The sequence below is a fragment of the Echinococcus granulosus genome (assembly GCF_000524195.1).
Source record: "Echinococcus granulosus chromosome Unknown EG_S00039, whole genome shotgun sequence".
Classification (NCBI taxonomy): domain Eukaryota; kingdom Metazoa; phylum Platyhelminthes; class Cestoda; order Cyclophyllidea; family Taeniidae; genus Echinococcus; species Echinococcus granulosus.
The window spans coordinates 268,030-293,929 of NW_020170419.1; the positions used below are offsets into that span (position 1 = coordinate 268,030).

Consider the following 25,900-nt stretch of genomic DNA (forward strand, 5'->3'; position numbering starts at 1 on the left):
CCTAATTCCCTACCCTTGGCGGTGTATAGTCGTGTTATCAGCACTTACTTACGCTCCGCCACTTAGTTTCAAAGTCAACACCAGTGGAAATGCGTTCATGATCTCGTGTATGTATCCAGTCATGTGTATGTGATTCCTCTAGTGTCAGGTGTGTGTATGTGTGACGGGATTTGTTATCTGCGTGGGTTTTATTATCCACGAACTAGTGGAACTAGATGTAGCAAGCTCATCTCCCTCCGGAGCTGTGAACCCAAAAATTATCGCTACACGCGTATACTCACACCCGTAGCCACACTCCCAAGAGACTACTACATTTGACGCCGTGATGGTCGGCAAATTTTGAGGCTGCGCCAAGCTACTCTTATTGCCACCGTTGCCTGCTTACAGCATATCTTCGTTCTTGACAGGCAAGGTTTTTGCACCCGTGGCACTGAAATACCCACCACTTTGACGTTTCCTGTCCTGTCACAGTGCCTTGAAAGTGTCCTTTTTTCGTGGGGCGGGAAGAGATTGTTCACTCCCTCTACCCCAAATCGGGTCAGGCATCCCAACTCCTTGTACTGGTCTAACTAACGCACCTGGGATCTTCGCAAGCGTGCATGCGCACGCGCACACGCAAATACTTGAGTGTACATCACGAAACCTTCCCGCCACTATCGTTGGTAGTTCTGGTGCGAAAGAAAACAATTTGCCCCATTCGTTCATCTGTGTGTGTTCTAGTCGTGGATTGAAGTTTGGTGGTCCAGCATTCATTGTCACTTAGTGCCGCCACCATTATTGTGATTGACGTGATTCTTGTGCTCAACCCTCCATTCGTCCGTCTTAGCGGACGAAGGGGACAGACTTAATTTATGTCAATTAATCAAGGAGGTTACAACTTATGCACCAGTCCATTAATGCATACTAAAAATACCTTACAGATGAGATGGATCGTATTTGCCTTCGCTCCAGAGTATCTTCCACGATTTTCGTCCAAGGGTAGAAAGCGTGCATCCACAGATTTGCTTTCGTCTTGTTTATACTTGTGACTGAGTCGTGAGATCGACTTACTGCTACTTAGACGTCACACTTCTTCATTCATACATTCATTTAGCGACCCGTGCGCGCTTTGACGTGCATGAGAAGTGGGCAGACATCAAGTTGACATCTTTTCTGAGATGAGTAGAAGAAGAGAAGGCGTGGAAACCAGCACTGCTGTGTTACCTATGTGTAGGCAAGCCCTAATTTACTGGCCCTGCTTTCCACGCAGTCGAGTATATCACAATACATTGAGCCGCCGCGAGACTTGTAAAGGCACTAAACTTTTCTACCTTCTGTTGATCAGTCGTGCACCGCTCTGCATGCCTGCTCCAGTGGATTCTTCATTAAATTTTTTCAAATCTACTCCAGGCCCTTTACTGACTCCGAGTATACTCCTGCGGCTTTCAAGTGATTTGGTTTAAATTTTAACTTCTGTGCATAGTTTTCCACTTGTTCGGTATCTACCCGGTCGTTTCATGGGTTCTTTAAAAGAGCGCCACTGCAAGCTATCACCTGGTAATAGGCTAGCTGTCATTTCGCAGATGTACACAAAACTAGGCCAAAATATTGAGATTGATGGGTGTAAACTGTGAGACTAGCATGTCAAGGGGGTGATGCCGACTGGGCCTGCTTCCTGTATGAAAAGCCAAGGCGATGATAAAAAAGCACATAAATCTCACAGCCCCGGTGTTCAAGAGCCGAATCGCACGTCAAGTCGGGTCCAGTGCCCGAGCGCAACTCAGAAGTGCACGCACTTGGCTTCTGTTAATCAATACTTGCGACTCCCACACGGTGTACTAGAGCCGCTGGGTTGCGCCTCCTCGAACCCCTTCCCTTCCAATCCCTCCGTCATAATTTTGTATGCGAGTGAGTCTGGTGGTCCCCGGCTGAATGGTGTTGACAATTTGGTGACGGTTCTTTGTCTCGCATGTGTGATAAAGATGTCCCCACCGGGGGAACTCGTTTATGCGTCAGCTTGTCCAGTCTTCGCTCTCCCTCCTCTATCAGTGGACCTCATCATCTCGAGATCCCGAAGTTTCTTTTCCACCACACTTTCATCCTTGATGCTGCTTTGTCGCGTCGGTCTTTTTTTTCAGATGATAACTAGTTCAGTAGTCATTTTGTCGGGGCGTTCGACGGAGGAGTACCCGTTCTCTTGGCTAAACAAGGGATCATCTACAAAATTGACTTTCTTTGTATTGGACGTGCACACCAAAGCGTTACTCTTGGTTTAACGATGCAAATTTTTTTTTCTATTTCTAATTGGGCCTCTAAAAATACCACTTAGTCTTGTACTGTCAAATTGCCACTCTAACCTTTTTCAGTACCACCTTTAATTAACTTATAGGTCCTGAGTAATTTACGATATTCGCGTGAGATTTGTAGCATTCGAAAGGCCATTTCTCAACCTCGAAGTCTAAAAGTACTTCCAAGTTGATAGTTGCGGCTACTTAGTGTCTGAAAGGAGAAGCTTTCTCGCATTTATTTCGGTCTAGACATTCCGGTACTTTCTGGTACTTTTTTTGCCAGAATTTTGTAGTGGTGTCTGCAATACTCAAATATCCCGGTGATATTAGCTTCCCTTTTCAATTAGCACCTCTTCCATACGAATATCTCCCCAAGCGCGAGGATAAACTAGCAGACCTGTCTTAAGCATCTAGTTTGACTTCGTTTAGTAGTGGACATTTTTATTTGAGCCATGCTTGAAAAATAATCTATTTATTCGTTGTCCTTACCTTTTTTACGTCTTTCTGTTAAATCGAAAAATCATCTTACAACTGGCATCCACTTAGACTTCCTAACAGCTTTGACATTGCTGATTCCGAAGTAGTAATGGACTGGTTTTCACGTGCACGGCACGTGGAAGTTGAAGGAAAACTGTAGTTTCTTGGAGTTGAATATCGTCTAATTGACCGGGGTACCACAACCTGTCGATCTTACTGCGTGAGTACAACAAGATCAGAGTAGACAGTGAGGGCTAGCATTAAACCATCAAATTAGCCGGTCCATTCGCGATTCCCACCGACCATTTTTGTGCTTTTGGGGCTAACAAAATAAATAACATTGAAACTTACTTATTCTAGGCAGATTTTTATGGCTAATTTAACTCCTTTCATCATAATGCGTTAAAAGCAAGGCGGGTTTTATTTGAGATAGAAGTTGTTCTTTAAGAAAATATGCAAGTTCTGTCGACGTCAATAGGCTAGGCTGGTACCTACTTGTCCCCAAGATTATTTGAAGGTCATAATTTAGCTTCGTTGAATTTAGCAATTTATATACTCTGTGCATTTTAGTTAGAATGGCTTGTTTTGGATTACGTCATTTAGGCACCTTCTCTGTTTCGTGAAATCGTGGTTCTTTGAGGACTTCTTCTTGTACTGGAGCAAAGAGGGTTACCAGAGAAAGACAGATCTAAATTCCCAGGGTGTTGGGCACAAGGAACGAGAGATTTTAACTGCGTCCCTGTATTTGTCCAGCCCCGGTGGCCACTGAGTACCACTTGTGTCACAGATGAATGAATGGTGCCTGTTTCTGGCACACGTGTTGTTCGCCCACAGCGGGAGTACGTTTCCTCGTCCTCTCCTTTTCGGACGTTTAAAATGGCACATGTGTCGACTGTGCACAGCACGCATTCGCCCTTGTGTGCGTGCGTGTGTGCCTGCGCTCGCTGGTGTGTTTCTTCGAAAAGTCGGCAGACGCCTTGTCTGTTTTCTGAAAACAGTTGTTTTCACATTCATTCGTTCCTTTGCCCGTTCGTTTGCTCCCTCGCCTGTGTACACACACGCACACTCACACCGCTCGAGTTTTCGTAAAACCGCATTTGGGCATTTTCACTCTTTCTCCGCCCCGCAAGCATTCACGCCTAAGCATGTCTAGAATTGTTACTGGAAGGGAGGGTTGGCTATTACCACTGCAGGTTGTGGGAGGGGGGAGACGGGTGTAGTGTAAGAGGCGAAGAGTGGATTTCTGTAACTACTGCTGCCTCCTCTTCAGTGAACGCGTGAATTGCCCATCAGCACGCATGCACTCTGCACGCAGCACACAACATCCAACAGGATAAACGGTAAAAAGAATGCTGTGTGGGTGTGTGTGTGTGCACGGCCTGACTAATTTCCTCGCTCTGTGCGCCGTTGTTTGCCTGCTTGCCTGGCTGTGAGTGAACTGGCGAACAAGTGGGAGAGCGAGTGAGAGCGGTATGATCGTGCATTCGGGCCTGGCGCTTTGACTTTTTTCCCTTGCAACGCACGGAACCCTTTAAGATACTTGATACACTGTCCTTTTACGCCACTGGAAACCTCGGTTCCTGCTTCTCCTCTACACCCTTCTGTGATGCTGTGCACCTCCAGTGACTTTCCATGCCTCCTAAAGAATTTAAAGTTTCAACAATTTTGACGTTTTTTTAGCTAGCTTAAACCTCTCCCACCATTGACGCCCCTTAGGTCGCCCCCTTTTTTAAGAAGCTCAGCCAAACACTAGCCACTACTTGTTTCTCACAGCCTCTGTCCTCAGGATCATGTTATCATTCAAAATGAAGGCAATTCATCCAAATGGTCATCCTTCCTATTGCATTATTGCTTTGCAGAACACTACTTTTCTAACTACTTCCATAGGTGCACCTCATTTTACCTGTTTGAAGTCAGCGAGGCACACTCTCGAAGTCTATTTTTACATCTATCACCATTTTTTCCCAATCTTTTTAAGTGAATGCCCTGAACTCTTCCGGTTTGCGCTCTTGATGTTGTATACAAGTGCTCACTAAGCTCTAAACTAGTGTATCGATGGTGCTTTGCTGTCGCTTGCTTCGTGCATATTTGAACTAGTCCATTCCACAAGTAGAACGTTTGCTCAAATTGTTAGGTCAAGCTTAATGGTGTCATTTCATCCTAGGGTTCAAGGTCGACCAAAATACCGATTGTGGTAAGAAATTTAGTCAATTGCCACCACGCACACATGATTTTCTATTCTCTAGTCTTTTTCCTCAAAATGCATTAATTCATCAGTAGGTATTCACCACAGTCGGGTTTAATTTTTTGTGTGTTTACAATGAACTCGCATTTTTGTGGAAAGGGATAGCGCTTCCTGCTAAATAGGCGAATTTCTTACCGGAGATTCCTTAAAAGCCCAACAGATGAGGCATGCGTTCCTAGACATACATCGGTTGGCTCGCGGGCCGGTGAATTCTTAATGTTCGTTTTGGGTAGGCGCGCTTCCGTGTGTCCGTCTTCTTTTACCACCTTTTTGACGCCACGTTTTTGCATCCTCTTCCACCCAAACTTGCGATATTGGCTACAGCCGCCAAACGAAGACGACTGCACGCTTGATTCATCACTGAACATGCATCCTCTAACACGCATCAATTAACTCCTGTTCATAAAATTCCTCTCATTCCCTTCTCCCCTCTCGGGTAAGCACAGTAGAGGGCCACCATCGTTCAGATTAATAAGGCCTGCCAAGTGGAGCGTTAGTGACAATGGTGATCTGCGTTAGAGTGTGAATTCGTGTGTTTTATTGCATTGCGATGGTAATATATTTGCGGTTACAGCTGCCGACAACTTCTGACGTCTACTCCCTCGTCGGTGGGCTTCGCACGCGAGGAGCTCTTGCGTGTTTATATGCGGGGTGGGAATATGAGTCACTGATGTATGATTGAGTTGTCTAAGGCCTAAGACGGAGGCGGCGATGAAGGCGGTGCTTGAAGCCGTGCGCCCTTCTGAGTCACATACACATGGCTTCTGTTTTTCCTCTCCCGTCCCTCCTCCCTTTACTTTTTAAATCCACGATTGACAAACTGAATAGTAATGAATGAACGGTACTTGTGGTCAGATGGCTAGGTAACATCCATGCAAGGCAGGAGGAGGGGAGGCGGAACCATTCGTGCACTAAGTTGGCTCAAGCTGGGGAAAAGAGGTGAACCAGAGTGCAGCCACTCAGGAGACATTAGTGATCAATAGTTGTTTGTGTCAAAGGTGAAGTTAATGATTCGACAATGATAGCAGTCCCCAGCCGGAGCTATCATTAGCAGGATACCGAAAAAGCATCGTGATGCTTTTAAGACTTGGCGTGGGGAGTGATTCAGCTGTTGGAAATTTGTGAGTCAACGCTTGCAGCGGCACAAAAAGGAGATGCAGGCATGGGGGTCTGCGTCTGGTGCGTGTGGCTATTTGCAAGCAGGCACGCACCATATAACACACAAGCAGATATACGGAATGGCAGACGGCCAAGCACAGGTGTTTATGCGGGTACAACGTCGTCGCCAATGGATCAATGTTCCTCCTCCTCCTTTACTCGTCAGCGCTGATACCGTCCTTCGATTGTGCTTGTGCTTGCCAGAGGGCACGTCCACTTAATTGCAGCCTAGTCGAAATCTGGAGCGTTTGTGCACTCTGTACTGGATGTGTGGCGTCCACAAACATGCGCCTATCTTCGAACAGCATCCATCCGCCCATTCGCTCACCCCCTCCATGCGCACACGAAAATTTGGTGATTTACCTTCCAAATCTCCACGTGGGAATTCAGCTGCGTCAGCCGTGCTTGCATGTGTGTGTATACGTTGACTTGAATTTAGTGCTCACCAAATCTACATTTTGAGGGTGTATGTGTGCTTCAACTACCCTGCTTTACCCCACCTACGAAAGCAAAGAAGTGATTAGACTTTTGCCAACGGAGCGCCAAAAGTCGAACGTTTTCGTTCGTAGAGCACTTGTGCAAGTATTTCGCCTAACCGAGAATTCACATTTCCCATATTAAGTGTGTGCATGCATTATCACCATCTCTGACAAAGCCTGTTGGCTTACAACCCTTAGCACGTAGACTCGTGACTCAAAACAGCATGTTTCCGGAGTTAGAGTCCTGCTTGTTATCTGTCCATTTTGTGATAATTTCGTGGGTACGTAGACGTGTGTGTGTGTATGTGATATTTCGCCTTTGGAAACCAGTGTCATTCAATTTCCTCTTCAAAAAACCAAATAGCCCTCGTACATGGGCCTCTCATGCTACATCTTCAATATTTATGCTGCTTTTCCAAGGGAGTAATAGCAGAATTTTATTGTTAATTTTGAGTAAGTGAATATATTTTCCTCACTTGTAGCTGTCATGGTGGCAACATCCCTCTCAATGACTGTCGCTAGCCAGAAAGTTAACCAGAATAGCCATGACATCTGAGACATTTGTCCCTGCGTGTTCTTGCCTAAATGAAGGCGGAGACAAGGAGATCACGGAGCAACCAATAGCCTTGCTACAAGAATCCGACAGGCCGGAGGGTGTCGAGACTTCTCTGAAGAAGGATCCACCAGATCCGCCGGTTCCACGTACCACAGGTCCACCGCCACTCAGCGTCAACTCCTTCCTCACATCCCCTAATTCGAGTGAGTCTTATTTCTACTTCTAAAAATACCAATGATTTTTTTACTCCGGAAGATGTTTCTTTCATTAGCTGAGCAGCCTTTTCACCTCGGCTGGAGCATGGATACTTCCTCTATTTCCCTCCTTCCCCCTCCTTACCTTTTCACTTCTTGCATATACACGTTCCTGTGTTTGCCTCCGGGTGGTCGTGTTATCTTACATTGACACAGTATCTGTCCACGATGCTACCAGAATTGTCTGTCTCCCACACTTTTCAAAGGCGCATTTGTAAGTGTGTGTGTGTGTGCACGTAAGAAGTCTCACTTTTTCACTTTCCTGCGTTTTTTGGGAAGAAATAGGTAGAGACAGGAAAAGAGTAAGACGAACACCCTTTTGATTGCTACAAGGGGATGTTCGCGTTAATGCGTACACACGCACATGCAGGCAGACAGCTAAGCAGGCACGCCATTGTTACACTTCCAAAAGTACGAACACGGAAATATCAGCAAAATTGGCGGTAGAGGAATAAAATTTCAGTGTTACGTCTCGTTGATGCAGTCATCTACAATCCACAAGCCCACTCAATGTATACTCGTGGAGTTCACGAACTCAAGTGCTTCAACAGACAATGCGCTTTCACTTTGGAACCAGGTTCAAGTTAGAAGGACTAGCATGCTCACCTGCCCTCCGCCTTTTGTCGAGAGGTTGATGTTAAGGCGGATGAACCTTTTCATAAGTCAAGACATGAAACTCCCATCCCATACAGATGGAACATTTTAGACGTGGCCGAATCAGGCAAACACAGCTGTCACATGTGGACGCTTTGAAATCTAATTGAGCCTGCTCTTTTTTATAAAGTACACTTGCATGGCTACCTTTAAGGCTGTTCGGTTTTACTACATTTTGTTCTGCGTCCAAGATTTTTATGGTCGATGTTGGTGGAGGAAAAGTTATCCTGTTGATATTTTAACTGTGAGTACTGTCGTATGTGCTTGTCTTAGTGGTAACCTTTGAAGTCTGGTCCGTCCGAGGCACCTGTTTGTGTGCGTGCTTGCGGGGGGGGAGGGAAGGGTAGGAAGTTAGGTCGATAAAGGGTACTATCTACAGTTCTAGCCTTCTTCCTTTCACATTCGCTAACTCACTTGCTCCACCTATACAGTCGTGGGCTCCATCTGAGTTGGTGGATTCCACCCTCTCACTCCACCTCCGACCTCCTCCACTATCTCCTGTTTGAGCGTGTTTCATCCATCCACCGCTCATTAATTGCCATCCACATCCTTGACGCATTTGCAAAGAGTCTGAAATTGTATTATCACCGGAAATATCGCTTTTTAATGTTAATAGGTCCCAAAGGGAACAACTCCTTGGACTTTTCGAATGACATGGCTGTGGCTACAAGCCTCTCTGGTGGAGAGGAACACGCTGTTGTCACCATTGGGTCCGCCGTCGGTAGCAGTACATCGACAACCACAGCAGTAGCGACAACTTCGTCCACTACCACGGCTTCCAAATCACCCGTTTTCACACTCTCCTCAATGGCCGCGTCGGTGACCTCTGCTGTCTCACACGTACCTTACCCACCTGTTCCCTTAATCTCTGACAGCCGATGTGGTCGCTACGACTGGTCCGCGTCCGACTCCGAAGGCCCTCCCCCACAACCTACTCCAGATGCGTCCGCTGATGGAGCTCCTTCTTCTTCATTCCTTCCCACAGTGTAAGTCTCTCAGCCTCTTCCCAGTAGTTCAGGCTTTATTCTTAGGCTGAAAGCTTATCTCGGTATTTGGAAATTTTGCTCTGATACCTTACGGTGATTGTCAAAATCCCGTTTTATTTTTATCTACTCTCCGCATATGCCGTAAAGTCGAAGCTCCCATTGAGGCCTTCTGGTTGTTTTTTACACGATCCTGGGCTCACTATGTGGTCTATCAGAAGGGGGAGTCGTCTCTGGGTCGTTAAATGAGGTCATGGGGTTTAAATTCAGGTTCACCTTGATGCAGCTATTGCCAAGTCAGTCGTTTGGGCAGGGAGTAATTAGTTTTGGGGGATGATGAGATTTCTGTCATTGCCAGCGCCCAAGCAGGCATTCACTTTGTCCTACTTTGGGAGAGTTGGTCAGCCCAACCTCGGCGGTTTTTTTCCATCCCTACAAACACACCAGGCAGAGGCATTTGACAAAAAGTCCTGAGCAGCTACCAACCACTTTGAAAGGAGCTCGAGAGGGAGAGGAAGAGCATTTTAATGCCTCGCTGCCTTCCTCCTCCCCCTTCATTCAACTCACCGAACGCTTCCTCCAAGCGTTGTCAGACCGCAAAAACGTGTTAATTGTCGGCTAATGATGCGGCAGGCAAGAGGGCGAGAGCGCAGCAGTGTGAGCGGACAGGGGAACTTGAGTGAGCGTGTGTTTGTCAAGAGAACGGCGCCGAATTCTGGGGGTTGACTTCTCTCCTAAACTTTGTTCCCTCCTCTACCACCGCCTCTATTGCAGCTGCCTCTCTCCCCTGCCATCCCCTCTTGCCTTGGTAGCACGCACGCACAAACTTGCACATGTGTGCACGCTTAATTTTATGACCGTGTCGCACAGTAGTTAATTTTCGGGTCAACTATGCCCTCCTTCTCCTCCTCCCACGCGCTTGCATCTGTCATCCGACCGTGGCATGGTAATCAAAAATGACTGCTACTGCTACTACTACTGCTGTTGCTGTAACATCCGATTCCGTCGCAGATAGTTTCCACTGCTTTTTTTCTCTCTCTCCATGTCCATTGATTGTAAATTAGTGCGCGCATGTGCGGACACATGTACAGAGGTACGCACGCTTGGCTGGCACCATGAACTGCCTTTGAAGGGCAAAAAAGGAGGAAGAGGAGGAGACGTACTCATCTTGATATCAGTCACTTAGTCCTTATCGGTTGCTCCTTTTCTCCCTCATTCCTCTCTTCTTATTCTGATATGCATCATGTTGGGGGTGTGATTCAGCTCAACTCCCCAGGGCCTGGTTGAGACCTGGTCCACTACACTTTATGCTTCAGAGAATTTATATCCCACCTAATCCACCCACCCATTCTCGAGGCACAACAGACACCGGAGGGGGTGTAGGTGCAGACATAGGTAGATGGGCAGAGAACTGGCGCCAGTGGGACGTTTTCAAAAGTTTGCGGTTCGTCAGCACCTCTTCTCTTAATGAATGCTTGCATTCATTCAGGAGGGAGCGCTTTATGTGAGCATAACTAGCTGGACGACAGATACTCCCCTATGGCTCTGATACTCCCTAATCCCTTTCCGTCTTCTCGTCTTCGGGTTAGATCCACCGCTGACTTAGAGCTCAGTATCTTGCAGCTCTGATTGCCTGTATTAAACGGGAAATGAGCACATCTCGAAGTTACCCTACTGTCCCGAAGCTAGCCGAATTCTACGTGTTAACAATCATTGTCCGATTCCGAATGCAGACCTCACGAGACATCCCAGCACCCACACCTGAAATACTCACAGCTTGTAGAGGGGACTGGCGAGTACTCTAGGCTGGGCTTCAATTCCAGGGCAGGTAGATCACGAGGTAAGTTTGCTTTATTTTTTTACTTGCGCATGTCCATTCACAGAGAGCAGGAGGGAGGGCGCGGTGACTAAGCTCCCTGTGTCCTGTGTTTCGGTGTAGAGGGTGTGTGCGCGAAAGAGCGGGAACAAGAGGGAGTACATTTCCTGGGAAAGTCCTGAATCAATGTCGACGAGTGTACACTTTTGCTCCCTCACTCCACCATATGGACGTGGGTGGTATTGCTTGTGTGTGCGTATGGAGAGTAATCGTTCGTGCAAGGGAGTATGCACGTGATCAGTTTATCCAAGTTCAATCCACCTCACGAGCACCTCCCGATATTCGGTAATCGGGCATTATGGTGTGGTCTCCTGACAAAGACGACCAGCGGTTGACATTTTCGAATCGCCTGTGGTGACTAATTAATGTCCGTGCGCAAATGCAGATAGCCGTGCCTTCGCCTAGCCTCGCCCCACCTCGCATCGTCTCGCATCGCATCGCATCGCATCGCGTCGCGTCGCGTCGCGTCTTGACATTGACAACCCTGCGCACGCAAGTATAACGTGCGCACCCCTATAACTGTGACCTCCAGCGACAATTTAATGCTTCTTAGTCACGCGTATTCGGCGCCGGTCTTCAAATTACAAGTATGCATGTACATGTACGCATATAGATATACACATACACTGCATTTTTTTAATTGCCTGCAGTGCTTCCACCTCCACCGCGTCCAGCCCACTGTCCTGATCCCCAATCCTGGTTATGCTTCGTTGCACGTAACCCCATCCCCAATAAGGCACATCACTTACCTTGTGCTACTACCGGGGTCCTTCCAAACGGATATCGAGAAAACTAAGTCGTTGTATGCTTCTGGCAGATTGTCGTCTTGAAACTGACCGCAAAGCGTCAGTATTTTCCGCGCAGATATATTTCAAATTATACCTAATTCCATCAAAGTTTCACTCTAGTCTACGTAAAGATGCATTTATTTTTTGTAGGTTTATTGCAAATCAAATCAAATTAAGACTGCCGAAACCCACTCCCGCCTGTTTCATCAGTTATTATAGTGTGTGTGCTCGTTTGTGCGTAGAGTTGTTGAAGAAGAAGTCTGAGTAGCACAGTCTGGTAAATCGCCTCCCAGTATCCCACACTGTTAGAAATTAGCATTCTAATTATGCGCATGCGTACACATGCACACACCTGTAATTACACCCCCGTCTCTTTCTCAGCCCCTTCTCCATTGCCTCCTTCTCGCCCCCAGGGCGTCAGGATTGTTTTGGTAGCGTGTAGAGCAGGTATCGTAGGGAATGGAGAGAAGAGAAAGGCGAGGGGAGGCAGAGAGAGGCACAGGCATTGTTGTCTGACCTCGCTTTTTTCTCCGCTTTCTGCTTCTTTTCTCCTCTCTCGTCCTTCTCCTTATCTCTCTCGCACAGTGCCTTTTTTAAACACGCCTTTCGATGGATTAATTAACCGTGAGGTTCCCTCTGACTCAGGTGCAAAAACTACTACCATCGTGTGAAGGTCTAATGCTCCCCAGAAAACGCGACAAAATTAGAGGGAGAAGAGGGAAGGTGTCATTATTTCCTCTGCTGCAAATGCAGACCAAAGTGCTCGCATACCTGTGTGCCCGTGTATACGAACAGGTCTGCGTCGCGGTCTGGGCCTTGGGATGGCACGGCTGCAAGAAGGGCACGCGGACTAGACAGCAGTGCGCATTTGTGTCTGGGCTCGGCATTAAACCATTGGCATGCGCACGCATTGCAGTGTGGCTGAAATGCTAATTGCACTAGAGATAACCACAAATCCTTGGACTATTCATCGCATAACAATGCCGCAGACGCCTTAAACCCCACCACCTGCCTGCGATCTTTTCTTTAGTGAACAACACGTCAAATGCCGCTCGCTGCATGGGAAGGGCTCGTCGATTGCATCTTTGATGGGCAGTCGAAAGGTCACACCTAGCCTACGCGCAACTTTTATCTACCACTTCTCTCAGCCGATAAAGGATTTAAAAAACACCTCCATCTTCCAACTTACCGTCTTGCCATCCTGAAAGAGATGGAATAGAGGAGAGTCATGTTCGAAGTAACCTTACCTGCAATTTTAGTTCCACGTGGAAATCCGCACCTCCACCATCCCAGGAAGCCGTAGCGGCAGCAGCCGAGGCGTTCAGCATGGTGCGAAATTGGTTTGCGAGTCCCTGTTCCCGGGCACCTGAGCAAACTTCGGCCAGTGGAACTCCCAGCCCTCTCCTGCCCCCCCCACCACCACCATCTTCCCAAACGACACCTCACATCCCTGCCTCCCTTTTGCCTACCTCGTCCTCGTCGTGGGGCCTCGGATTCCCTACAGGTGGTTACCAGCCCTATCCTGGACACCGGAGCAGCGGCTTCGTGCCCACCGCATCTTCGGGGTCGCGGACCACACCGACGGGTGGCAGTTTTTTGCGTGGCGGCAAGAAACGCTCGCACTCACAATCATCAATCAATGATTTGGACATTCCTAGCCTTACACGTAGCTCGCAGGGTTCTCTCAACATGCTTCAGGCTATGCAAACCTCTAGAAGCGGCATCTCTAGCATGGGCGGCTCCTATGGCCATCTTTCTGCTGGTATGTATTCTTGTGGGAAGGAGGCACGTTTTCCAAAATGTTAATTTTTATTATCCACTCACTACTTTTACATAAAAATGTAAAATGGATGTCTAACTCATCTTTGACTTATGTCTGGTTGATCCAAATTACCACGGCAACCTTCCATTCTAAAAATATAGTGCCTGTTTGCGGCACGAGGTTCTCCTCTTCTTCTTGAATTACATAATGCATGTTTAAAAAACTCACTGTTAGGCTAGCCAGGTAACAGGGACCATCTTTGAAGTAAGAGGAAACGCCCACAGATGTCAAATTAATATCCATCATGCCAATCTCCTTTTTGAAGAAAATTGTGGTTCTGATCGTCATTAGTTTTGAGCTTATTTTTCCTTCATCTAATCGTTCCCTAACGTTCCTTTTGCTTTATTTTATATGTCTATCACAAATGTTTATCGAGGGACAACCAATTATTCATTGACGATTCGGATATAGGAATACAAAACTGTTGCCCTAATTGCCCCTTAAAAAAGTCGTGGCAAATGTCATTATCCCTCTGTTTTATTGAATATAGAAAACACTCATTTTCATTTTGAGCGTTCCTTTCAGCGCTGCCTTCCATTCATTTGGCCAGCTGTTTGATTCCGGCCGATGGTTTAAACTACCGGGGGATCTTCAGTGAACGATCATTTCCATGGTGGTGGCATGTTTAATGGAAATTAGCTGCCAGAGCACCACACACAGCGGAATTCCGATCGTTTCTGACAGTTACTAACTTCAACCTGATGCTACTGCAGCGGCAGCAGAGGCCAAAAACTGTGGCAAAGGGACGCACACTCCTCTCACGGGGAGGGAAAGGGGGTGATCAATTTTTTTGACACTCCCTTTTATGTGCACACCCAGACCCCCCGGCATTAACACCTCAGACCAGGAGGGCCGAGTAAGGAGGAGTAGCTGAAAAAGCAACGCCCCATTCCGTGCATGTGTCCTCGCGAGCGCCTAACCTGCTCCTTGGGAGAGAGATTTTTCTCTTGCAAGCCATCTTACTTAAAAAAACGCGTCTTTAGGGGGAGGAGGAGGAGAAGGAGAGGGAAAATAGGCCCCATTCGTCTCAATACTATCAGGCAAGAGGACTTTTAGTGCATTGCAGAATTATCACACACCCACCTTGACCTTGAGGAGCTGTCCTGGGGTTTGTTCAACCCACAGGATAATGCATCGATCGATAATAGATGAGTGTGCAAGCACGCGGACAGGGGGTCAAAACACACCTGTATCTTCTCACCTCAAAACTCTGTGGTAATCCACCACCCAGCATTCGCATGGGCTTATTGTGTGTGGCCCAATAACAAGAAGAAGGGGTAGTCATAGCAACCAGTAGCTGTGGTGGGCAGCGACCGTGGAGAGATGAGCACACCCTCCTTCTTTCTCCATCCCATTACCCCTCCTGCCCTGCTGACGCCACTAGCCCCAGTCACTCACTCTCGTGGCTTTCGGTAGAGTCGCGTTGGCTTTAAATTGTAACATGTTGAAAATAGCTGGGAAAAACGAGCCCCCCTCCCCCTAGTTGAGGTGCTTTAACGCCTACACTTTGTTCCATGGTTCAGTGGTTCAGTAGAAAAAGCCGCGGATATTGTTATTAAACCATTTCACTAAATTGTGAGAAATTTTTCCTTCTCTTTTGCAGGGAAATTTACTCTCACAAAACAATTGGCGCAATTTTTTTTCATTTTTACATCAAATATGGTCTGCGAGGAGAAGCTAATTTTGCCCATGCAATCTGAGAAATTTATGCCTCAAATGTTTATTCCCGTGCTTGGTATATGTTTGGAGTGTTTAGAAAAGCCTCAGTGAAAGGGGGATGGAAATAGAACTAACTGGGATACGGCCTCACGATGAATCGTCTGCGTGAGATACCGAATTGCTTCCAAAATACTTTGTTCGTCTTTTATATGTTGGGCTTCAGTAGTGCCCTAGGTGATTTCGGAACTTACAGGGAAACTTGACAATCCGATTCCATCACTGTATCAAGCAGTGAGTATAATTATTTTTCACTGATGCACTCCAGTCTCTTCTTGACGTTCCGTTAGTGTTTAGTACTTAGCCTTCGGATACTGATCCCTAAGCATGAGTTGTTAGGCCTTATTAAAAAAGCCTTTTCCATCTCCCATGAGCATCAACCTAATTAGCACGATATAAAATAAGAGTGGGATTCTCCTTAACTTTTTTGCGTTGCGCGTGTGTGGCGCCGTCCAAATGCTAGAAGGCCCACCCGTTTGATGCGGCAAGCGGTAGATATACTGGCAGATGGTGTCCATACACACGCACACAGCTTGAATATGATAGCAATGGTAGCCCATCCGCTTGCCAGTGAGACATATGTGTGAGTATATGCTTAGAGTAGCTCAGAGTAACTCATTGAAGTTGGCGAATTTATTAATGCGATTAAAATCCGGCGCTCGAGAGACCATCTGGTCCAGGCGTTTTGGTGACTACTAGCGGAACTGACGACTCAACTTTTTTCACGTCCTTTCCACCAGTCTATCTCCTACTACTGTAGTGAGCTCACCATATACGCAACAAAATAGACCGCTCTACTCCCCCCATATCCATTTCCCAAACACATCTCTCATATTCATCGTTTACCTACCAGGTGACAGTAAAAAGGCGCGAAAGAAAGGTTTTTATAATGTTTTCTTGCAAAGCTTTAATCCCTCTCTGTCACTGACATGATGATTGCAGGTGGCATTCCTCGGGGAATGAACACCTACTGCTCCTTATAATTTTCTCCCTCTCTCTAGTGGTTCATCTTCCCTGTACATTATTCCGCTGTAGGTCCGCAAATGTGTCACTTAAATGTTTCCTTTCTCCTGACGTAAAAATTCAATTGGAAGCAAAAATTGTAGCTAACCTGTTTAAGCACCCATTCTTTGCCACCTTGTTACTAGCCTCTCTGGGAGCCAGCCCGGTTCCAATGTCTGGTCGGCGCGCGAGCAACAACAGTACGGACAACTCAGTGTTCGGCGGCTCACCACAGCCCGTCACTACCTCGGGTAGCGGTTTTCGGCCCACCACACCCTCCATCCTCTACCGGAGGGGCCTGACACCCCGCGGAGTCAGTCGTGCTACCCCCAACAGCAGTGGTAGCAGTAGTGGTGGCGGCGTCAGCAGCGGCGTTGCCTCCTCCGCAGCTTTAGCTGCCACCGCGGCTAACCCCGCCACCACCTTCCTGTTCCCCTCCACTTCCGTTCCTTCCAGCGTCAGCGCCTTCCCACCTTCCGCATTCCATGGATGCTCACCGCAAGTTGACAAATCCGGTGAGAATTCCCGCGTCGCTAGCACTAGGTTCAAGAATCTCTCTGGCGTTTGAGTTAGAGCTAGTAAAACAAATTTAAACCGGCTCCGCTTTAAGACTCACCTTTTTCTCTAAATATGGGCAAAACCTTATTTGTACTGCAAAAAATATGTTCAAGATGCCTACATCTCCGTGGTTTTAAACAAATGGATATCCTGAGTTAATAAGACCTCACTTATCTCCCAAGCAAACAAGCGTTAGTTTGTTACGATACCCAAAAATATATTGGGAGCTTATGTGGATGGGAAGGTCTATTGAAAGATAAAAGGCAGTGATGTTGTGTTTATTGCATTCTAGACCTTTGTTCCTGGCAAGCTCCATTGAACTTTCGAAACTATTCCATTGTTCGTATTGGAAACAAATACGCCTAAAATCTCCGCACATTTATTAGAAATTTAAGGGTTGGCGGAGCAGGCTAACCATTTTGTATCCTGCAACAGCTGATAGCTATCGTTGACGTTCAATCCACGCCAAAGAACGAGCTCATCATTGAATGAGGCAACTCAACCGTTGAAATCTTGCTGTGATGACCCGGCAGACAACGGTGCACTGCTATCCCGTTCACGATTTTACTTAAATTGTTGTTGGCGTACCAATGAAAAGTTCCTCTTTGAAGCAAAATATATGAAATAACTGCACCTTTTGTAAGCTATAACACAGATTAAGCTGATGCATTGAGTTATTAAGCTGGCAATCATGATACATCGGAGCCTGTCAAACATATGCTGAATTTGATGTCTCTGTACATGGATTAGCGAATGCAGTAAAGTCTCCTTTGTTAATCACAATCTAAGCACAGCGAAACTTCCACGGCTAGTATTTTTATTCCCATGTCATTAACATCATTGCCGCTTATTTTTCCCTTTTTAACTGCCATGTCAAGACGCAAAACTCTCAGAGCCTAACTGCCACTGTATTCCAAAGCTGAGTTGTTCCAGATAGTTTAGTGCTCTGACATTCGAATGGTAACCTCCGCCCTGACTTTCTTTCTTGAAATTCTTTATTAGAATATTCACCTAACAATTCATTGGAATTCCCAATGGGCAGCTTTGAGGCTACGATCTAAAAAGGGAAAGGAGTGTATCCATTTTCCATTCAACGCTGAACACCTCTTTACCTTTAATGTGCCCTCCTGGGGTGGTCTGATCCGCTTTTGTTCGTGTGTGTCGGGCGCTTTGGTGATTGAAACGGTCATCACCAAGCGCAGTGTACGCAGATACGACCTCATTCCCTACCCATGTCCCTTCCCACTCATCGTGCGCTTTGATAAAATAACGCAAATTTACTGTCATTCTTTTCCTCTTTAGGTGAGGCGAAAGACACACAGAATAACTCCGCCGTCGCGATGGCATTTGCGGCTGCAGCGGCTGCTGCAGTGGCTGCAAACTTCAGTGGAGGTGGGGCTGGTGGACCGGGTGGTGGCGGTATCGGTGGAACCGTCCCCTCATTGGGTCACCACTCGTGGCACCCCAAGGCCTGTGGTTCAAACCCGGGGTCTGCAGTAGCCACTAGTTCCTCCTCTAACGGCTCTTCACCTGCTTCTGCACCGGGTATCGCACCGCCTCTCTTCCCACGCAAGCCCCAGACGCCAGCTAATCCGGCCAACTTCATGTTCTCACCACAGGCCATGATGCTTTACCACAATGCCCTGCAGAAGTCCACCAATGTCGCGGCCGCCGCTGCTGCTGCTCCGTTCTATGCCGGACGAGGCCAGACTCATGATTCCTTTCATCCACCCAATTACGACTGGTGGCTGAGTCGCGGTAGCAACGCACGCAAAGATGTCCCTATTCCACCGCCTCCACCTCTGCCTTCCCATTCTCATCCGCATTCTGCCAACACTAATGGTGATACCTGCTCCACCACTGGTAGCTCCATGAAAGGCGAGGACCTATCCACGTCGACAGTTGTGGCAAAAGCCATGAAAGTGGAAAGTAGCGGCAGCGGAGGAGGTGGTAGTGGCGGCGCTTCAGTGGCAGCGCTGTTGGCTGGCGATGAGGCTGGATGTAGCGACTACGAGGAAGAGTTGATGGACGAGGATGGCAGGATTCCTCAGGAGGGCGATCCCGACTTTGTTGAGACCACCTGCCGGTGGGGCAGCTGTCAGTGCCAATTTGATTCACAGGACGAACTCGTGAAGGTATTTTTCCTCACAAGTGTATTGCACCCCCTGTTTACGAGACTATCACACCTCACTGTCTTGTATCCGTACTACAGCGTGTTTAACTTCGCTGGCACCTATCGAGGCCAGTTATGTGCGTGTGCATGTGTGCATCATTCTCGCCTGGGAATCCACAAAATTTAAATCATTGGAGTTAGTTTAAACAAACCTACAACTAGAGGGCATGAAATACAAATATTAATCATCCCGTTCGGGGCAGAATGCGTTTGGTATAATTAATGACGGTAACAGTATCACTTACTGTCTTTGCTTCATAAACACAATACATGTTTAGAAAAAAAAGCCCTCCATTTCATTAATTATAGACTCCATTGAGAGTTCACACTACTCGTCAGCTGGCCTTGTTTTTACGCTTTCAACAAAACCCATTAGCTTTTACTCAGGATGAAAAAGTAGCTTTGACTGGGGAACACAAACTCTCCTACTATTCATTATAAAATTTACGATTCCAGCTCAATGAGAGAAGAAATTTTTCGGTCTCTGGACCTTTTGAAATTATAAGGCCCAACCTCTACTTTGAGTAGGTATTAACTGACGGCGAATTTTTTCTTGCCCTACACAGCACATCAGCAACGAGCACATCGCGGGCAACAAGAAGAGTTTTGTCTGTTTCTGGCGTGAGTGCGTGCGCGGTGCCCGACCCTTCAAGGCGCAGTACATGCTGGTGGTGCACATGCGTCGCCACACCGGTGAGAAGCCCCATAAGTGCATTGTAAGTCAAATGTGAAAAAAATTGAGTTAGTACCGCAGCTCCTTTTATGCGAATTAGGTAAAACTTACCCAAGGGACCACACATCAGTATTCGTGTATATATGTGTGCGAGTGAGCATGCCGCATCCCCACCCCTCCCCTCTCAACTCACCCCCCTCCTTTCCTCAGTCGAAGTTCTTAAGCCAGCAGTCTGCTGCTGCTGGTGGCGGTGGGTAATTGATGAGTTTGTCGGAAGGTCTTTGAAGACTGAGTCGGGGTGGTTGATAAGACTGAAGCTACCAATTGGTGGGCGGTCTAGCTTGGCGTCAGTTAATACCTTAGCTCCCCCTTCTCGCCCTGCCGCCTCTAAAGTCCGTCTCCTACAAAATTCCTTCGTTTTTTTTCGTGAATTAAATAAAGTATTTACCTTTAATTCAAATGCTTAATCAACATACCGCAGCTGTTTGAAAACGCCCAGCCCATCACCTTTATCAAGAAAGGGTGGAAAGGGCTGTCCACAATTAGGAAATTTTTTTTCGATTTTAACCTTTTAAAAAGGGCATGCGCTAACGAATTGAAAACTGTTGAAATGGTTATTGTCAGCTCTCGAGTAATGTTATGTCAATGTTGGTAGATGGCCTTCGGCATAGTCACTGGCATAATGTGAATTAAGGTGCTTTAGGATTTTAAACTATGCCCCATTAATTCCCTTGCTTTGACCTGTGAAACATGTGGTTAAACAAGTGCCGTTAGTTAACACTGATGTCGTTCCAGTAATCACTAACAGACAAACTATTTTCAACACTGGAGCAAAATTCTGAATTCATTGAATCGCAATTTGCGACTAGTTTACGAGATCAGAACTTAAATAGTTTAAACAATGCTTCAGTAATACAAGTTTTAAGTGCTAGTCTTTTATTAACTAAAGTGGATGGTTTGGAAACGTGTTGGCATTTGGGTTTGGGTGGTTTGCTATTTTCCATGCACAATGAGGTGTCCATTTATTTGCATTTTTCCGCATAATCCGAGCTTGTAAAACTGCAGACCCCAGCTGGACTGAAAATAGGTGTCGGTAGCGGGGAGGGCGAGGGGAAGATTCACTCCTGTTTGTGCGACTACTTGCGTGATTGACAGAGAAAACAGCGTACATACGGGCTGTGGTTGCGATTAACGCGAGAGCTGCGTCATTTTCATGTGTCTTACCTAAAGGTCGTGTTGGACAGCTTCGGCTCTCCCCGCATCAGGTTAGATTTACCGTGAAGAAGGAAAGGTTGTCAATACAGACCTCGTATTTGACCACCCTTGTCTGTCTGCAGGAGCGCTTTGCGGTTTTCACTTTCCGGTAAAAAATAAAGATTAGGCAGATACTCACTCAGACGTCGCCATTGGTGGTCATTTGTGGCTGTAGTTGTGGCGCAAGTGTAGATTTTAATTCCGCAAATGGCGTCTACATTCAGTAAAAATGAAGTTCCCCTTCCCTTCCCTTCCCTTCCCTCACCCACTGCAGAACGCTGTGCTAGAGAGCACTTTACTGAACAAGAGGCAAGCCCCCAGTCATTGACGTCACTGCAGTCGCTGGGGCAGCATTCGCTTCCCACCTGCTATGTTTGTCATATGCATTCTGTATCGCCGGGTTGTAGTTAAAACTTTACAAACTTGCGTTCCTCTCTTCCTCGTATGCGGGCAGTTTGACGGTTGCTCAAAGCGCTACTCGCGGCTGGAGAATTTGAAGACGCACCTGCGCTCGCACACTGGGGAGAAGCCATACCAGTGTGAAGTACCAGGCTGCAACAAGGCCTTCAGCAACGCCTCTGATCGCGCCAAGCATCAAAACCGCACACATAGCAATGAAAAACCCTACGTGTGCAAGGTTATAGGCTGCTCCAAGCGTTATACGGACCCTAGCTCTCTCCGGAAACACGTCAAGACTGTCCATGGCGCTGAGGTACGTCTCTTTTCCCTTGCTGTCAATCTGCTATTTCCACCCCTCACATGACAGTTGCTTCAGCGCTTAAAATATCCACACTTACTTTTGTTGTGGTGTTTCGAAGCTTCATACCCTGTTTGAATATTTTGGAAGCCTGAGCTGATTTCTAGTAGCATCAAATATCCTTTAGCATGTGCCATCATAATCAATCCTGCCATTACTCGATTAAGTTGGCTCCTAAGAGGATCCACCTTCGAAAGTGGAACAGAATCAGCAATTTAAAAAAAGTGTATCCGCCATGTATTTCAGAAACTGGAGACTGTATTGGGCAAGGGTTGGAAGTGCTTTGAGCAATACAAAGTTTAAGACAGCTCTTCACTAGTGGCAGATTGTCGTAGCAGTTACTGGGCTGTTTTAAAATACGTCCTGCGTATTGGTTTCAGTGTTAGATAGTGCCTACAAGTAAATGTGTGGTAGTCGTCGGCTGGTGTCTGTGTACCTATGGCAGATGATTCACATTCCTAGCATTGCTAATGATGATTGATCCCTACCATTTTGGACACAAGTGATTCCTATGAGATCCCTAGTCTCAGGAGTGTTTAAAATCTCACTGCAGGAAAGTTCCTTTTTAATCTTAAGAGCCTGCTCCTACTGGAGTAAGTTTGAGTTTTTTGGTCGAATCTATGCACAAACAGTTGGGCTATGCCGCTCAAAGATATTCATTACATGAGAGTATGGATGGCGCCTTCATTGTTGTAGGTTGAAACTAACACACGCTTATCTTTGCGAAATATTAGGTGATGGTCGTCCATGCGTTTCTTATAAAGATTTGAAAAACTGCAAAATTGACCGCAAAACAGTTAGCTTAAACCGCAAACTCCTCACTAATCGCTGTGGCAAAAACACATGTCCTTGAAGCCGAATTTTGGCCGTTTAAAAATGAGACCTTAGGCCGAAAATCTAGACCAAAGACACTAACCAAGGCGATTCCAACTTTCTCACACCAGGAAGCACAGTTCATTTGGATAGTTAAAGAAATTGTGGATCTTGCATCCCGCACCCTGTACATGCATTAATATCGGTTTCTCCAAAAGTACGCATACAGAAATTGACTCAGTTACCTCATTCCGTGTTTTTTTTTCCCACCTCAGGTTTACGCAAATAAGAAGCACAAAGGTGAGAGCTGGAGTAGCCGTTCCTGTGGGGGCGGCACTGGCCTTGGTGCGGCTTTTCGGAATTCCGGTGGGGGAGGTGGCAGTGGTGGTGGCAGCGGGGGAACTCGCGGAGGGCGCGATGGCTCGAAGGGTCCAACAGACGGCTTCTCCTTCTTTCACGACAGGCGCGGCGGTGGTTCGCGGGGTGGTGGACGCAGCGGAGGGTCAAAAGGCGTTGGAGGTAATGGTGGCGGTGGCAGCGCTGCTTTTGCTGAAGGGACTACCGCACTGCCCTCGCAGACTTTGAACCGCGTAATCTATCCTCACACCCCTCCCTATCAGCAGAATACTCCGGGCATGCCAAATCATAACCCCCACCATGCCTATCCTGGTCACCAGTTCTCCCACGCCATGACACAGCGGAGTGGCCCTGCGAAACGTGAAAATTTCACCACCTGGGCTCCTCACCAGTATCACGGATGGTCTAGTGAGTGGAGCCAGACTCACGCCCGTATCAGCGGTGGTGGTGGTGGATACACTACCAGAGGATGGGTCAGTCCACGCATCAGTGGCGCCTATCAGGAACCCCGTTATAGTGACTGCTACGACCATCTCATGAGTCAACCAGCCAACATAGAGCATTCCGCCGCCAGGGTACATTCTGCCGACTACTCTTAATCCTGCTTACTGAGGCCAGCCTTTTTGCAAATTGATTCATTGTAATAAGACCACTGTTTATCAAAGACGTAAGGTTAGAGCCTAATCTCGAGTACCTCTAATAATACAATGGGATACTGTTAGATTTTAAGGAATAGATTTCTCTGTTTTTAAATTCCCTCCCTTTGAGAACGTTGTCATTTTATTAGTGAATTGGTGACATGTGATCCGGAAAAACGCTCAATTCCCTTCAAATATCTATAAGTGAGATTTTTCACCGAAATGGGGTGTGCTTTTGAGGAGTTAACGTTACGCAGGCCACTGCACATTGGCTTTTACATCAAAGGCAGTACTGTGTGCTGCGCGAGAAAAACGAAAGGAGCGTATGCTGGCATGTTGTCATTTTGACAGAAAAATTGGTTTTAATTTTTTTACAGTGATTTAATTCGGCGTGTAAGAGGGCAGGCAGTTTTCACAAGACTAGTGCACACAGCTGTGTAGCGAACTTTTATTAAGTTTATATTAAACCTTTTTTCAAGTAAGTGTTGATATTTTGGCCATTTCTTCAGTTTGTTGGAGGTGGTGTTTTGGGCATCAGCCGAACACGCTATCACCACCCACAGCCACTACCAACTCAGGCGCAGTTTCGCTCCTCCTCCTCCTCCTCCTCTACTTCCGACGCCAACGCGGCAGTTGCGGCGGCAGCAGCCATGGCGCAGGCCACCTCGTGTCCCTCCCTGGTAACTGAGGTAGAGACCTCTGCCTACGTTCATACGCCGCTCTACACGCCCTTTAAGCCGGAGGGAGCCGGGACCGTCTTTACGAGGAGCATACGTGGGCAAAATCCGCACAAACCAGAGACGAGCATGCCCTACCAAGCCCCAGTGGTGCCCCTACCCAACTCTCACACCGCTTCTGCCGGCGTCGTTCCCAGTATGGGTGGACAGAAGTTGGACATAGTCGACAGCTCTGCTGGGAAAGACGTTGCCTCCTCTCTTCTTTCCGGTGAACCAACAGGTGTGAGAACTCAGATCTCCCAAATTTATACTTGTCCCTACTCTGTATCCGCGTGAAAGTCTATTTGTCCCGTTTATGCATTAATTGTACTCTTGTCTTTCTTCCGTTTCGTCAGATCGATGGCAGCACGTAAGCGGAGGTAGCGCATCATCAGGTGTTGGATCTGGCCTAACGAACATGACGCAGGATAGTGGGTATCCGGAGAGCGACCTTAGAGGCGGCATCACCACGCCAACTACCCCTACGCCCATCAAAGACACTTCTGCCTCCTCTTCCGTCGAGACGCCTTACCAGCGATTGGCAGAAGGAGAGGAGAAGATGCTTGGCTGGGGTGAGACCTCAGTTGCTGCTACTGCATCCACCCAACCTTCCACCGGTGCGAGTCATTTGCCTCCCGATCAGACCGCTCAACTGAGCACAACCAGTTCGCAAGTCAGCAGCGGTCTTGGCTCCATGGTGAGCTCGGGGACCGGATCCAGTAGTTGCGGTGGTGGCACTGGTAGTGGTGGTGGGGATGGCGGTTCACGCCGCAGCTGTGTTTCCACACGACCCGTCGCTTCGAGCATGGACACGTCCTCCGTCAAAATGCCCTTCTGGGAAGGTCGAAATGATTCCGATTCTAGCTGTGTCTTTCAGCTGTCCTCCTCCTCGACGGCACAGACCACGGTTAGCGAAAGGACCGACTTCAGCCAACCGCGCAGCGGCGTTGTATCTTCTTTCGACCCTTCTGCTGACGGTGGTAGCGTTCCATACTCAGTCAACAGCTGGAGAGGAAATCAATCTGAGGCGACATATGCCACTCATCCTCAATCGAGGGACTATGCATCATCAAATTGGTCAGCCGAACAGTCTGCTAGCTACTTCACTTCAGCCGCTGGCTACTCCACATCCAACGTTCCTGAGCAGGGTACATCTCAACGCACTTGCCCACCTTCAGCCAGCAGTAGCAACAATAACAGCAGTATCAGCAGCAATGAGTGGTCCCGTGTGTCCTACTCTGGCCAGACCTGCGGCTACCCCGACTACGGCTATGGAGGACAGATGCAATCCATGAACTACCCACTTTATCCCTTGGAAAGTCAACCACCGGCTGTCTATCGTGGCAGCTATAATGGTTGGAGTGATGCGAACATGACAGGCGGCAGCAGCAATGTTGTAACTCCCACGTCCTTCAATAATTCCTACGCGGGACTTTTCTCCGAGACTATGAATTCCCGGTTAATGGTGCAGCAGCATCAGCAACACCAATCTGCTTCCAACCTAGAGGAGCTTCAGCCGACTCTCTCCACCTCCTCGATGTCAGTAGGTTTCGGTTTCAGCAGCGGTGGCGGGGTTACCACCTCTTATGATCCATTGAACAGTAACCTTGTGGTCTGCAGCATGCCACCACTGCTGCAAGCAGAGAATGCTGCCCCTGGTCTCTACCCTGCGGCATTCAATTAG

At 47.5% G+C, this 25,900-nt stretch overlaps 1 protein-coding gene across 1 annotated transcript; it reads left to right on the forward strand. All coding sequences in view use genetic code 11, as the record gives it.

The window, feature by feature from the left end:
* Positions 1 to 1,634: 1,634 nt before the first annotated feature.
* Positions 1,635 to 25,900, forward strand: EGR_05370 (Protein cubitus interruptus; the record flags this gene model as incomplete). Its single annotated transcript, XM_024494619.1, has 13 exons — positions 1,635 to 1,887; positions 7,218 to 7,385; positions 8,707 to 9,076; positions 12,997 to 13,499; positions 16,424 to 16,792; positions 18,138 to 18,970; positions 19,575 to 19,724; positions 19,892 to 19,935; positions 21,160 to 21,307; positions 21,390 to 21,647; positions 22,781 to 23,437; positions 24,010 to 24,457; positions 24,573 to 25,900. The coding sequence occupies 13 exons, from the start codon at positions 1,635 to 1,637 to the stop codon at positions 25,898 to 25,900; spliced, it is 5,529 nt and encodes a 1,842-aa protein (XP_024350946.1).